The sequence below is a fragment of the Panonychus citri genome, unplaced genomic scaffold, assembly GCF_014898815.1.
Source record: "Panonychus citri isolate SS breed McGregor unplaced genomic scaffold, ASM1489881v1 Contig00084, whole genome shotgun sequence".
Lineage (NCBI taxonomy): Eukaryota > Metazoa > Arthropoda > Arachnida > Trombidiformes > Tetranychidae > Panonychus > Panonychus citri.
In genome coordinates, this window is record NW_026515489.1 from 18,996 (window position 1) to 33,831 (window position 14,836).

General features: G+C 31.4%; 4 protein-coding genes and 1 pseudogene across 4 annotated transcripts; 1 reads left to right on the plus strand and 4 right to left on the minus strand.

Annotated features, from left to right (window-relative positions):
* Positions 1 to 9: 9 nt before the first annotated feature.
* Positions 10 to 1,876, minus strand: LOC128387394 (uncharacterized). Its single transcript, XM_053346590.1, has one exon. It carries the CDS (start codon positions 789 to 791, stop codon positions 51 to 53), a length of 741 nt encoding a protein of 246 aa, XP_053202565.1. The 5' UTR covers positions 792 to 1,876; the 3' UTR covers positions 10 to 50.
* Positions 1,877 to 5,146: 3,270 nt separating this feature from the next.
* Positions 5,147 to 8,658, minus strand: LOC128387396 (RNA-binding protein spenito-like). The gene is given in 4 exon segments (XM_053346592.1): positions 5,147 to 6,754; positions 6,756 to 6,960; positions 7,048 to 7,683; positions 7,768 to 8,658. Coding segments are annotated over 4 exon segments (2,361 nt in total). The 5' UTR covers positions 8,501 to 8,658; the 3' UTR covers positions 5,147 to 5,967.
* Positions 8,659 to 8,802: 144 nt separating this feature from the next.
* Positions 8,803 to 9,806, minus strand: LOC128387395 (ribonuclease P protein subunit p14-like). The gene is made up of 3 exons (XM_053346591.1): positions 9,611 to 9,806; positions 9,332 to 9,493; positions 8,803 to 9,258 (listed from the first exon to the last, which is right to left on the minus strand). The coding sequence occupies exons 1-3, from the start codon at positions 9,682 to 9,684 to the stop codon at positions 9,105 to 9,107; spliced, it is 390 nt and encodes a 129-aa protein (XP_053202566.1). The 5' UTR covers positions 9,685 to 9,806; the 3' UTR covers positions 8,803 to 9,104.
* A 277-nt stretch (positions 9,807 to 10,083) lies between these two features.
* Positions 10,084 to 11,943, plus strand: LOC128387391 (DEAD-box helicase Dbp80-like). The gene is made up of 3 exons (XM_053346587.1): positions 10,084 to 10,252; positions 10,386 to 10,570; positions 10,671 to 11,943. The coding sequence occupies exons 1-3, from the start codon at positions 10,202 to 10,204 to the stop codon at positions 11,821 to 11,823; spliced, it is 1,389 nt and encodes a 462-aa protein (XP_053202562.1). The 5' UTR covers positions 10,084 to 10,201; the 3' UTR covers positions 11,824 to 11,943.
* A 194-nt stretch (positions 11,944 to 12,137) lies between these two features.
* LOC128387392 (nuclear pore complex protein Nup93-like) lies at positions 12,138 to 13,841 on the minus strand (annotated as a pseudogene).
* Between the last annotated feature and the right edge of the window lie 995 nt (positions 13,842 to 14,836).

Genomic DNA, 14,836 nt, shown 5'->3' on the forward strand with positions numbered 1-14,836 from the left:
TCATGTTAGATTAATAATCGAGAATAATAATAATCGGTTATTGGCTTTTTTCAAGCACTTTCTTCAGCAGGTGAACCGTAATAGTAATCGTATTGGGGCTTAAGGTAAAGTTTTAATTTCTTAACTTGAGCTTGTTTGGTTTGAGGTTCGTATTGATATTCATCATCGGCAGGTCCAAGTGAAGACGATGGAGGTGATGACCTGGCCTCATATTCTGCTGGATAGTAATCAGCTGGTGATTCGGAATCTTCCGATTGTGGTGATTGAACATATTCCTCAGATTGTTTTGGTTTAATTGAGAAAATCTTCAATTCTGAAGCAGCGGCGCTCCAAGAGTCTTTACCCTTTGACTTTCCACTGTCCTTAACGGAAACATCGTAGCTCCATTTACCTTTATTACCATCGGCACCATTGTAAGTTGCAGCCGCAGTATCGGCATCACTTGTACCTGGTTCGTTGGTCTTGATCTCAGCATTGAAACCATTCTTATCGGCGACATATTTGACCAATCGAGCGCGTCCATCTTTGTCCTTCAATCCATAAACACCTTCGACCCAACCGTCTTTCTTGGTGAAATCACCTTTCTCTTTACGGAAGTTGGTTGCTCCCCATGGATCCTTAATGTCGTAACCGAAAGCGTAATGAGAATGACCTTTAGTTGATTCTTGTTTACGGAAAATGTTACTATGACCTCCGTCGCCGTGTCCAGTAGCTGAGGCACAATCTAAACAAATCATTACCAAGATAACACTGGTAACACAAATTAACACAGATTTAAGATTGATAAACATGATGAATTGAATTGATCTTTTAAAGGTAATAGATTTTTATTAGAAATTAACAACTTAAATTGTAAAACAATTAGAAGAAAATTAAAGAATGATAAAAGTTTTAGTTTGTTGATTTGAAACTCTTTTAACTGTTGATTTGTTGTATCCAAAGATGAGATGTTTAACTATCAATGATTGATTGAATTCTGATGAAATTCGTAATCAAGTTAATCCATTTTATACAAAATTATCTCAATTGCAAACAATTAACAACAATCAACACACAAAGAAGGTTGAAAAGTAAACAGGAAAAAAATTCATTTCGACTCATAAACCCAACCCTTTATGCTGATTATTTAAGATGAAGTTTCGATTGTTTTTGTTTTAATCACTGTAATTAACTAAAAATCATCTAATGTAAGTAATTATGTCACTATGTTTAAATTAATTCCCTCCTTCATCTTCATCTTCCTCTCTCTCTCACTCACTCATTCACTTTCTTCATCTTCTTTAATTTCTGGTAACTAATTGTGGTTATTTAGGTGGATCGTTTTTTGACTTTCTCCCATTTAATCAACGATTAATATTTTTTTCTTCGTGTACTTTAATTGAAATCAATTGTCGAAAATGGTTAATTGTTGTTGTGTGTCCATTGGAATTGAATTTCGTAATTGGAACGATTAAGATCACTTTGTCTTCTTGTGACAATCAACGACAAATACAAAACACAAAAAACACCATCAACATCATCCAAGTTCAATTCACAATTAACCTTTAATACTTTTGGTAAGATAATTAATTGTCTAATTATTTAATCGGAAAGGTTCAAGTTGCATTTAATTGTTTGATATAAAAGCCAAGAATGTGTTTTTAATTGTAATCTAAACGGTGATCAACTGGATTGACATTTTAAAAGTTAATTGTATTTACAAATTTGAGTCTTTTTTTTATATTCATTATTGTGTTTACATCTCATTTAAAGTGATTAATTAATTTGACCTGAACCAACACCTCAATCAACAATTAACAGTTGAACCTCCTCTTTAAATTTAGACAATCAATTGATTATCATTGACAAATAGATTCACAATTAACTTTAAGTCAACAATCAAAAGATTCAATCAAAAGTTGTCATTTGATTGTCCAGAATTAAAAATTGATCATGATCAATATATTTTCATGACAATCAAATGATTTACTGATATGTTGATACAATTAACTGTTAAAATCAGATCATAATTAACCTTCATCCATGACCTGATAATTTGTTGATACAATTTAATGAAATTATTTTATTAATCATCATCAATAATCAACAATGATTAATTATCCATTTATTAATTGTTTATATTCAACCTTGTTGTTGTTGTTGTTGATTGTTTTTGGTTAATTGTCTCTAACCAAAAATGACCGAGGATGATTATGATTAACTAGATTAATTATCGTAGCTCGTGATGAGTTAATCAACAATTAATGATTATCAACGTTAATTGTTATGATAATTGTTGTTTATTAAAAAGACTATGAAATCAATACATTTATTCAATATTGTTTCAACTAACAACATGATTTAGATTCAATTTTCTAATTGATTAATTGTCCTTGATGATTAAAACAAAACAATCAAATGAATAGTTAATTGTAACCATATTTTAACCATAACAATTAACAAGAGAGAAAGATAATTATGCTAATTGTTAACTTTTAATTATTCTAATTGTAATCTCACTCAAACTCCCTCCAAAAGAAAACGATATTTAATAAAGTTTATCAAAAAAAAACTCTTCAATTAGTGATAACTGATTAACGATAATTTGTTCATCAAAATGTTCAAATTAATTTTAATTGTCACTTTAATCACAGTTTTAACTTTAATTGTTACAAGTGAAGCTCAGAGTTGGTGGAGGTACCGACGAAATCGCTCTTGGGTCTACCCTCGTTATCCCTTATATGCTTATCGATCACCTTATTATCCATATGATGATTATAATCCATTTCTGTTTTGGTGATTAAGTTAACAATCAGTTAATCATTTGCATCTTTAATCAAATTGCGAGTGAAACAATCAACGGATTCCCTTTGGCCAACTCCGACCTTTTCCAAGCTGGACTTGTTTATCACTATTATTGAGTTTACTTTTTGTTTTACTCGAGCAATTTGTTAAATGATAACAATTAACTTCCAATGTTAATTCAATAGCTTAATTGTTGTTCATCTATTTAATCAATTAACTTTGTTATGTTATTGTTTTTTTATACATTTTATTTGAAATAAAAAAAATCGATCATTTTATTTTTAAAATTAATTGTCTTTTATTTGTATCATGTTAATTAACGTTAATTGTAATGGATTAGTTAAAGATTTTGGTTAATTGATTTTGATTCAAAATTAATTATGTCCAGAGTTTGATAGATTCCAGTTGATTGTAATTGTAATTGTTCCTGTCATATGAAAACAAAGATGAAGAAACAAATTTATCAGTAATTAAGAATAGAAATTTAAGTTTAGATTAATCATAATTTAGATTAATTAACTCACCTTGATTTGAATTTAATACTCACCGATTGTTGATTAAATTTAGTTAAATTCAAGTTAATTGAACAATATTAGAATTGAAAAGTTAATTTAAATCTTTCATACAAGTTAATCATCTCTCTCTCTCTCTCTCTAATTGATTAAATTACGAGCGTTTTAATGATCAATTGAATCAAATTGTTGGCTTAATTTTGTTCAATTAATTGAACAAATTAGTGACCAATCAATTGATTGTGATGAGGAAAACACTTCAAGAGAGAATCCGTTGAATAGAGATGAAGAAAGAAAAGTTAATTACAATTAAATAAAAACCATCTACTTATCAACGAAACCAAACTTGAAGAATTGTAAAAATTAATTAATTACAATCAATGACAATTTAACAGTAAACTAATTTACTAATTACCACACTAATTTCCCTTGATGGTTAGTAACCTTAGTAAATAAACTTACCTTTGAAAATTAAACGCACGTTTAAACACTTAGAACAATTAAAATATCAACAAATTGCTTGATCACAATCACAAATCACTATTAATTAATTACCTTACGTTGATTGTTACTGTTGGGTGATGATTAAAGGCACTTAAATAGTTAAATTAGCAGAAAAATAATAATAAAACTTTTGATGAACAATTGGTTACCCACCAACCAATTAGATTCCAATCGTAAATTGTAAACAATTAACGATAATTAACAAAAACGAAACTCTAATAAGCAACAATTTAAAAAGTTCTTGGACCATAAATATTTAAATGAATCAACAATTAAATCACTTGTTCACATTGATCACTATCACCACTAATTGTGAAGATATTCCGACGATATTGAACAACAATTTACGAAACTGAACAATTTTTTTTCATCCTACAAATTAAATCAATAGACGATGATGATGATTTAATTGTTATGTTGGAAACAATTAAAATCCTTTGCTTATTTCATGATGGACACACAAAGTTAATTAACTAAATTTGATTCACTAAAAAACTTAGGAATGAAAAGAAAAATAGAAAATCTTTTTGATTAACTTTCCAAGGGTTAATCAACAATTGATATTAATTAATTTACCTCAAAATGAGTCGATTAATTAATTTTTCTAATTTCATTTAATCACAAAAGTAAAAAATGGAAACTGGATTAGTTGGAACACGATTAATATTAATTATTTTCTTTATGGATTAAATTAATTTTCTTCTTCTCACTTTAAGGAATTTTTCACTTCACTTAAAAGAAAACACTTCCAATCAACTTAATTAGAGATTTATAATTAGAAACAAGAAGAAGACAATTAATTAATATTCACTAATCACTAACATAAATCACTGGTAAACTATGAGGAAAAATCAGCTGAAAGATAAAGAGATAGAGAGATAATCACTTTGGATGGATTAGTAACCCTTTCCTTCATCATTTGGCTTTTGTATCTCTTTAGATTTAAACTCATGCACTTAATAAATGATTATGATGATTAACACGATTTTAACTTGACAATTAACAAAATGTGAGCAGCACCAATGGTAAATTGTAACAATGATGGTGAAAGAATTGTTGATAAACCAAAGAGAGAGAGAGAGAGAGAAAAAAAGAAATAGAAAAAAAATAAGAAGAGATAAGATTGAAAAGATTCAGAGACGAATATAGAAATCACATTATCGTTGAGAGAAAGTAGCACAATTAAACCGTTGTAATCGAAATGATTAATTATAATCATTGATCATGTTTGGTAAAACAATATAAAGACAGAGAACAGAAAGAAAATGATAACACTTTTTTTGGACACCAAGGGTATTTGTATGAATATACCTTGAAAAATTTATATAAGACCACAAGCCATGGGATTAATTTGGTAAATTATTATTTTTGCTTTCATTTAAATAATATGATAATACAAGAAATTGAATCAATTGTAAATGGTACTTGTGCTGACGTGTAGGTGCTGGTGCTTATTGTGGTTGTAGTTGTATTTGGAGGTTTGGTGAGTGTGTATGTGTGTATATGTATTTATATGTAAGTGTGAAGTGATGGGTTGATGGTTTACTTTTGAATAATCAGAGAAAACAGATTAAAGATTATCTTCTTGTTAAATGATTTGTTAAACTGGCACAATTAAAGAACACTGATCAATCTTTAAGAAAAGGTAAAATGACATTGATTTCTTTTCTGATTGTGTAGGTGAGTAAAAATTGATTCTCTTCATTGGCATAAACGATCAAAAATTAAACCAATCATTTAAACCTTAACAAAATTTTTGTCTAACAAATGATATTAAAGATGTTTGGTTAGGTGAGAGTGAGTGTTGACTTCTGGGCTTGTATATGAATAAACTTGGGATGTTGTCGATGTTAATTTCTTGGTGATAATGTTGTTGCACCTTCTACACGCACATTGATTCCGAATATTGAAGAAAAAAAGAATAAACCAAAAAAACCTACACTGAACGGAGGTCGAAAGGGAGAGAGAGATTATGAAAAGACAAAAAATAAGATAAAGGGAGGAAAAGGAAGGGTGAAAAAAGATAATCCATTCCAAGTTTGAGAGAGTTGGTTGTTTGTTCAAAGGTTGCTGATTTGATGCAGAGTATTGGATATTTAGGTTGTTGTATTTTTCTTTTGTCAAATTTGTCGTCTAAATCATTGGGTATACATTGATTGATTTATGATTAAGATGATCCACGTACTACAACCACAACTAAATATTCTTCCTTTTGACTTTCACCAGATAAATTTGGAGCAACTTTACGAAGTAATTCCTGGGCAAATGGACACGGTGGGAAAGCATAGAGAACACCAATCGCTTCTTTAACATTGTTAGTTAATGAAATTACTCCTGCAGCTTCTTTTTGTTTTAAATAAGTCACAAGATTTTTGAGAGGTCGAGTTTGCACTGCTCTTCCGTCTTCACCAATTCCTGCTTGAAGTTGTGCATTACTTGATCCTGCGGTGGCAAATAACATACAATGTCCTGAAGCTCCTGCACTGCTCATCCTTCTTGATACATCTTCTAACTTTAATGGATCAAAACGAAGTCGTTGGGTAATTTTGAGCATAGGTATTTCCGATGATGGATCTTTCATAAGAATATCAACAAGGGAAATATCACCACTGCAAAGGTACATTTTCGCAGGGAAGGCGCTATTTTTCAAAATTAAACCTCCATTCCATGCAGATGGACAGAATTTTACAAAATCGGTTAGAACTTTAACATCTTCTAATGGGGGTGGTGCACGAGAACGTTCTTCACTTTTATTCATTTCAAAATTGGGTGAATGTTTACCCGTTGATTCTTGACCACCACTAGTTCTACTTGGCCTTCGAGGTGAGCCAGGAGTACGATCACCTCCTGGTCCGCCATCGGGGGAAATAGAGGCTCGACGAATCTTTTTACGTTCACTCATCACCACTTCCTGTTTCTGGAGTTCTTGGTCGAGCTCTACGTCGATCATTTGATGGACTACGTGAAGATTCATCCCAGTAATTCCAATTGGAATTACCGCCACTAGCACCGCTACCACTAGGATAGCTACTTCTTTCACGTTGTTTCTCTTCAACATCATTGCCACTAAAACTATCCCCACTAATATTAGATGGACGATTTCTTGAACTTGCTTTTTCATTATAACTATCACCATAATCACTTCCATGGTATCTTGTAGCTATTAATATTGAGAAAAAAACAAACAAAAAAAACAATTTAATATTAATTTGAAAAATTTGATAAGAAAATGACTTTAAGTACTTACCACTTGTAGTTGTAGTGGTAACCGGTCGAGTTGGAGAGCTATAGTCCGAACTTGGGTCTCGACTATAAGGACTTGGGTCTGCAAAATCAACCCTAAGCCGCTTGTCAGGTCCACCTAATGCATGCCCTCGCATTTCTTGACAAGCCGCAGTTGCAGCATCGATGCTATCAAATTGTAAGTAAGCATGGGTGTTTCCTTTTACGAAATCAATTTTACGAATAGAACCAAATCTATCAAATTCCCTTTCAAGTTGAGAGAGCGATGTCCATGATCCCAAGCCTCCAACCCAAATTCTAGGAGTAGGAGTTGCTTTACCATAACCTATTTTACACTGAAATTTTCCAATATATTGACCTGACATTTCAACTTTAGCTCGATGAGCCATATCAAGATTCAAGAATTTAATAAAAGCATAAGCATTTCCTTGTCCAGGAGGAGGTCTTTTTACATCAATATCTTCAACGACACCATATCGTTCAAAAATACGTCTCAAATCGGGTTCAGAGATTGTTACTTCAAGATTTCCAACAAATAATGTTCGGGTTGCTTTATCATCATCTTCCGGAGGAATGTGATGCAAGTAATTGGGAAATTTTTCCTTTTTGGACTCTCGATGAGTTTGTCTATTAGTAGTACCTAAAATGTACAAAAATGAGAACAGAAAAAAATGATTTATAAAGATTAAAAATTTTGAAAAAATATGAGAGAAGAAAAACTTACCGGTGGGACGACTTTGGTGATGATAATCACTACTAGAACTGGTTGAAGGTCTATGTGTTGGTCTAGAATACTGTTGATTGCTATTACCACTGTTACTGGCATTTTTATCTACATTATTTCGAGATTGGAGAGGCAGTGGAGGTGGAGGTGGTGGTGGTCGTCTATTATTTGGAGGTGGGCTTGCAGGTGGACCTCGGGCACTACGGGTAGAGGTGTATGCTGGTGAGACACTTCTCCTTCTTCCACTAATGCTACTGCTACTTGAATTCAACATGCTACTTCGATGATGATCATAGATCGGTTCAATTTCAACAGCCTTGTCAAATAGATGTAATCTTGGTTTATTGTGTCGAGCTTCTCTTGCCTCCTCATAAGAACGGAAGTAAATGTAAGCAAACCTATCATTGTCATCATGACACACCTTTACAGAAACATCACCAAACCGGCTAAACTCTCTACTAAGAGCTTCCTTTACAGTGGTATCACCTACTTTAGCATTTAAATTGGAGATACACAATATTTTATAAGCCGCTGGTTCACGTTCAGGTTTAACCCTAGAAGAAGATGTTGAATAATCATCATATGGATCACGAACACTACCACTTCTAGAAGAAACATTAACAGGTGAATCACGTCCACGTCTCCTTTGTTCAGATGGTGATTTGATTCTATTCCGATCACGGCGAGAATCAATTGGGCTCCGGTCTCTCGGGCTGTCGTCGTATCTTGGCATCTTTAATCACCACTAAACAATTTTGTTAACAATACAGACTAAACATGTAAATCAGAATCAAAAGGAACACAACTAAATGCAAGCAATTAAAATACCACAAAGTTAATAATACACAAAATTAATACAAATAATTGACCACAAATATTAAGAAAATTATTTTCACTCTAAAAATAAGGCGATCAAATTTTCTCAAAATGGCGACCTTCAAACTTCCACCAGGTGGAGTTACTGAGAAGGAATCGAATTCGAATGGCGGTAACATTTGAATCGATTAACTTAATTTCTTAAATGAAAACATTTGATTATTTTTGCTCTTGTTTTGTATTGTTTCAATTTTTATCTTTTTTTAATTGTTTGTTTTTTGTACGTTGCACGAGTTTATTGTCCAGAGGCTTAATTGTTAGAATTATGATGATAAAAAAAAGAAAAGATTTCCAATGATTTACAAGGTTAGAGATTTTTTTCTTCTTGTGTTGGTTAGAAAAATTTGTTGATTGCTTTTTGTTTGTGTTCATTTGTGTATTTGATTAGTTATTAATTTAAATATGTATAGAGTTTGTTTGTTTGTTTGTTGGTTTATCGGACTAATTTCTTAAGCTAAACGTCAATTCCATTTATCAGCTATTTGATGAGCTTGATCGTGTGAGTTTAAACATAGAGATGAGATTGCATGTGAAATCTTATGAATCATTATATGGATTGATCGGTTTTCCCAAGTATGTGCTAAGGCCAAAGCACTTTGAACTCTAACACTGTCCCTAATAAGGAAGAGACAGAGAAAACAATAAGTTTATCATAATGTTTAGAATATAATTTATGTAGAAATGTTACCTTGCTGGAAATCTAATGAATGCTCGACAATCTTTATTCGAGAAACTCATTACATCTATAGGAATTGAGACACCATAATCACCAAAAGCGTCTTTCATGAAAGAGATAAGCATTAGTTTAAGATTCCTAGGGCAAATATCAAGCTTTTTAAGCTGAGTTTCACTGTATCAAGTGAAAAAGAAAACAAAAGAAGAAGAAAAAATATTAATAAAAGAAAAAAATGTTGAAAAAAAAGGTTAAAATCCAAATCTTAAGATAGAAAACAAAATTTTCACTTACATACTAATATCGGCAAATATATGGAATCTATCATCACGAATAAATCGATAGCGTTTATTTTTACTCAATTCCATTGTAGATCAATGGTATAAAGAGAAAACGATAAGATAAAACAATAAGAATTAATTAGAACAATTAAAATAAAAAAAAACCAAGATGAAAGTTAAAAATTCAATCACAAAAACAAAAATTCAAGAAAGAGAATCAGTTAAACAAATAGAGATCCGATATTTTCTATCAGATAGAAAACCAATTAATTCTTTTCTTTTCTAAACAATAGACAGATTATCTTAATCCATCGAATTTACTTTAATTCCATCAGGTCACTCGATTGAATTGGGTGAATTAATTACTAATTAATTTCCATTCTCTTTTCTTCCCAAATCAAATCAAAAGATAAACAAAAGACTAATCCGGTTACCGAATTGATCTTTTCCCGGCGGATTGAATAACCGAGCGTAATGATTACCGAGTTTAATCAAACCCATGAGTTGATTTGTTGTTTCAAATTTAATTTCATCTTATTGTTTTCTAATTAATTTACCTTTTGTTATTTTAATTGTTTACTTTAATCAACTATCATTGTAAACTATGGCTGACGGCGGTGACTCTCAACAACCGACAAACGAATTGAACAATGAAGTAAATTACCTTTTGAAAAATTATTTCTCCTCATGCCTTTGTTGTTTTTTCCTTTGGGAAAATTTAATCATCTCTTTTCGAGATTAATTTTGATTGTGACTTTTAATTCTCATTTGTTTATATTTGTTTATAGGCTTCTGATAATCCTGAAGAACCAAGGGATGACAATGATGAAACCGTTGACGCAGCGACACTCAGCTTAATGAGGAAATTGACAAGATCCAGAATTTTAGAGTCTAAAAGTAATGAAGTTGAAATAGTTCGAGCTAATCCAAATTCTCCTTTACATTCTGTGAAAACATTTGAAGAACTCAATTTGTAAGTAATATTTTTGTCCATCGTTTATTGAATTTTCTCTTGGAAGAGAGAACAAAATTTATTCTCTAATTGATCTCTGTCATTTTCTTCTCATTTACAGACCAGAACAACTTCTCCGGGGAATATATGAGATGGGATTTTCTAAACCGAGTAAAATTCAGGAAACAGTTTTACCCATTTTACTTTCAGATCCTCCGACTAATATAATCGCTCAATCACAATCGGGTACTGGTAAAACAGCAGCCTTCCTTTTATCATCTTTAGCTCGTGTTGATGAAAATTTGGGTTATCCTCAAGTATTAATTTTATCACCAACCTATGAGTTAGCTTTACAAACGGGTCAAGTTGCTGAATTTATGGCTAAACATAAAAAGTCAATCAAATTTAAATATGTTGTTCGTGGAGTTGAATTAAACAGAGATAATCCTATCACTGAACAAGTGCTTTTGGGAACACCCGGTAAAGTGATGGATGCTGGTCTTCGCTACCGGTCATTTGATATTCGTAAAATAAGAGTATTGGTTCTTGATGAAGCCGATGTAATGATAGACACCCAAGGGCATAGAAATCAATCTATCAGAATTAAAAATGGTCTCTCACCAAATTGTCAGATAATGTTCTTCTCTGCAACCTATGATGCTGCCGTAATGGAATTTGCTGAACAGATAGTTCAAAATCCCGTTATTATTAGATTGAAAAAAGAGGAAGAAAGTCTTGAAAATATTGAACAATTTTACGTCCTTTGTAATACGGATGTTGACAAGTACAAAGCTTTGGCGAATCTTTTTGGTACTCTTTGTATTGGTTCCGTTTTTATCTTCTGTCAGACCAAAAAATCTGCCGGTTGGTTGGCTGAGAAATTGAGACGAGATGGACATTCGGTTGGATTGATTACCGGTGATTTAACGGTCGAGGAAAGAACTGAAGTAATCAATAGATTCCGAGATGGTGTTGAAAGAGTTTTAATCTCAACCAATCTGATGGCCCGTGGAATTGATGTTGATCAGGTTACCGTTGTGATTAACTACGATTTACCTATTGATGTTTCTACACGAGATATTGATTTCGAAACATATTTACATCGAATTGGAAGAACAGGAAGATTTGGAAAATCTGGACTCGCGATTAACATGGTTGATTCACAACGAACATTAGATATGGTTAAGAAATTGGAACAACATTATGGAAGAGAAATATCCATGCTCGATGCCAATGATCTCGATAAATTGGAACAATTGAATAAGGATTTTTAATTCTATTACAATTAACTCAACATTTTCCACCATCAGTTAATTGCATGCCAAAAGCTCTTACCTTAATCATCTATTTTTCAAGAAACCGATAATTGATTAACAATTTGTGATTCTTTGTGATATTTGGTGTGTCAAGTTAATTTATGGAACTAAAGTAAAAGTGAAATTAACTCGGTAAAATCTCTTATTCGCTAATTTAGATTAATATTAATTAACTCAAATTGCAAAAGTAAAAAAGTGGCTAATTAAAGCAGTTACAATTTTATTTGACCAGTGACATTGATTATGCAAATGAAGTAATAATTTATTGGCAATTTGTTTTTCTTTGATGTTAACTTTATTAGTGAGAGAGAAAAAAAGACGTTAATTGTATTGTGATGAATAGAAATGAGGAGAGATTAATTGATTTAATTCATTGTGACTTCCAATTGAACGAGACGAGCATTAATGTCACCAGGCATTCGGTAAGGAATCATACCAGCATAGGTGATCAAAAGACGAGCTTTTGATTTAAGAGATGTAAGAAGCTAATTAAGAGAAAATATTAATCATTAATACAATTGTTGCTGTAAAATGTTAATTGTGATCAATTATTCAGGGAAAATTAGAAAACAAAACTTACTCCCTCTTTTTCATTTGCTTCAACTAATACACCAAATTTACTAGATGTCAATGGAGCGATTGATCTGTAGGAAAAAAAAGAGAAAATGAAAAATTATTTTAGTTAATTAATTTCATCTAATTATTCTCAAGGGAAATTACTTGATCTTCTTATATTGAGTGTGAAGTATATTCATGGTGGCAACTAAAATGTCTGGAATTAATTGGCGAATCTCATCAGCATATGAGGAAAATTCATTGGCTTTGGCATCGACTTGTTCAATTTTAAATGGTAGAATGTTGAGTTTTTCAATTATCTGTAAATGAGAAAAGGCAAACAATCAAATTAAAACTGGTGTAACAATAGATAATCTAAATTAAATACTAACCTCCATAGCATCATCGAGTGATAATTTATGGTAATTGTCAAAAAATGCCATCAAATCTAATAGTAAATGAAAAACTGAAACCATTTCTGGTTTGGCATCGTAACCATAATTGTGATACCTTTCAGCGATATTAATTGCTAATGGTTCCAATTTGTCCCTCAATTCATTTGGTACTTTTTTCTTAGGCACTAAGGGTGTTAAATATTTAATTAGTAAATCCAAACATTTCTCATCATCTTGAGATAAATCATATAATTTGATGGCTTCTTCAATCAATCCAGTCTCCTCACAATCAGCAGCAACACGTCGGATTAGTTTCATTGGATCAGGATGATATTGATCAATTAATCCAGTTACTCTATTACCATCAACAGTTTTATAACCCAACACAGTCTCGAAATCTTTATGCTCTCTCAAAGCACTGGACAAGGTTGATAAATTTTGGTCAGTTGGAGATTTTTTTATAAGCTCTAAAATTGGTGTATAATTGGCAACATCTCTGGTGGTCAATCTAGAGTAAGATCTCTCATTTTAATCCTTGGGTAACTAATCTAGATGAAAGATTAGCCATGGTAACATCAGATGAGTCATTTTCATCTCCAACAAGATTGGTTAAAATGGACATTTTGATCTTCCCAATCTTTGGCGGTTTTAGACCAACATTTACCATCGACAATTTCAAAGGTAGCCTTTTTACCTCCTCAATAGATGAAAGAACAGCATTTTCTCTCTCATTCTTTAAAAATCCATGGATATCACTAATCTTGGATGATTCAACGGTAGAAAAATCTGCTTTCAATGATTCCAAATGTTGATTAGCTTTCTGCAGGTCATATCCTTTAGAACCAAGAAGTACCGATGCTCGTGCTTCATTAGAATCTCTGGAAGCATGATAACCAGTTCGAGTCCATAAATTGTGACCAACTTCATATAATTGTTTAATATTACGCTCGATCCGAGGAAAGGTAAATCAACTTGAGCTTGAAGTTGCTCAGCTTTTTGAAGATCATCAAAACTAGTAACCTCCATGATATGTTTTCCTTTTGAAACACCGCAAGACTTTAATCACCACACAGAGTAAATTGAACAAAAGAAAATACAATTCAATCAAAGAAAATCAATAGAAAATTAATTAATCAATAATAATCAGAGAATAAATAAAAACCGGTAAACAACTGAAAGAAAAAATCAAATTCTTATAAAGAAATCACATGTTCTTAAAGCTTCGATTCGATACCAACAGATGTCACCACTTTTCGAAAATCAATCAACTCATTTTCGTTCTTGTCATTTAACTAAATCAACTTTAATTGTAATTAACTCAATTTACTTGCTCCAATCAATTTCTTCAGGTAAAATTTGACATTTGAAGAATATTAAACCAATGGTTCCTAGTGAATTATCTTCGTCTAAATATAAAAGAATAGAATTTCTTTATTTTCTCTCTTGTTATTTTTTGTTCTCTCATGTAATCAATTGATTTCTTTTTCTTTTCTTGTTTCCTTTGTTGTTTCCTTTTATTTTTTTTCACTTTAATTCCAATTGTTTATTACATAAATTATATTACAATTTGATAACTATTTCATCTTCTATTCTCTTTTTGTTTATAGTTATACCTTTTCCTTTAGATACTTCAAGCTGTGTATTAATATTTGAAACCATTTATCCAGAGGGAGAAAAAAAAACCAACAAGGAGAAGGTGAAATTACCAGTTATGCTATGTGAATTCATCTTGTCCAAATATCCAACATACAAAACAACCAATCCAAAAGTATAAAACATTGAAAGGACATCAGCAAATCTAAATTGGAAAAGAAACCTCTATTTACATTGACACACAACATCAACACGTCTTTCTTCAAATCTTGTAACATCTAAAACATCATCAATTGATATATTAATAATATAAAGTGAATTCTAAGTGACAAAAAGTGCCAAACTAAAGATGGAAACGACATCATCAAGAAAAACGAAACCAAAGGAACAAGAGGTAAAATAAATAATAATATTAATTAACTAAAAAA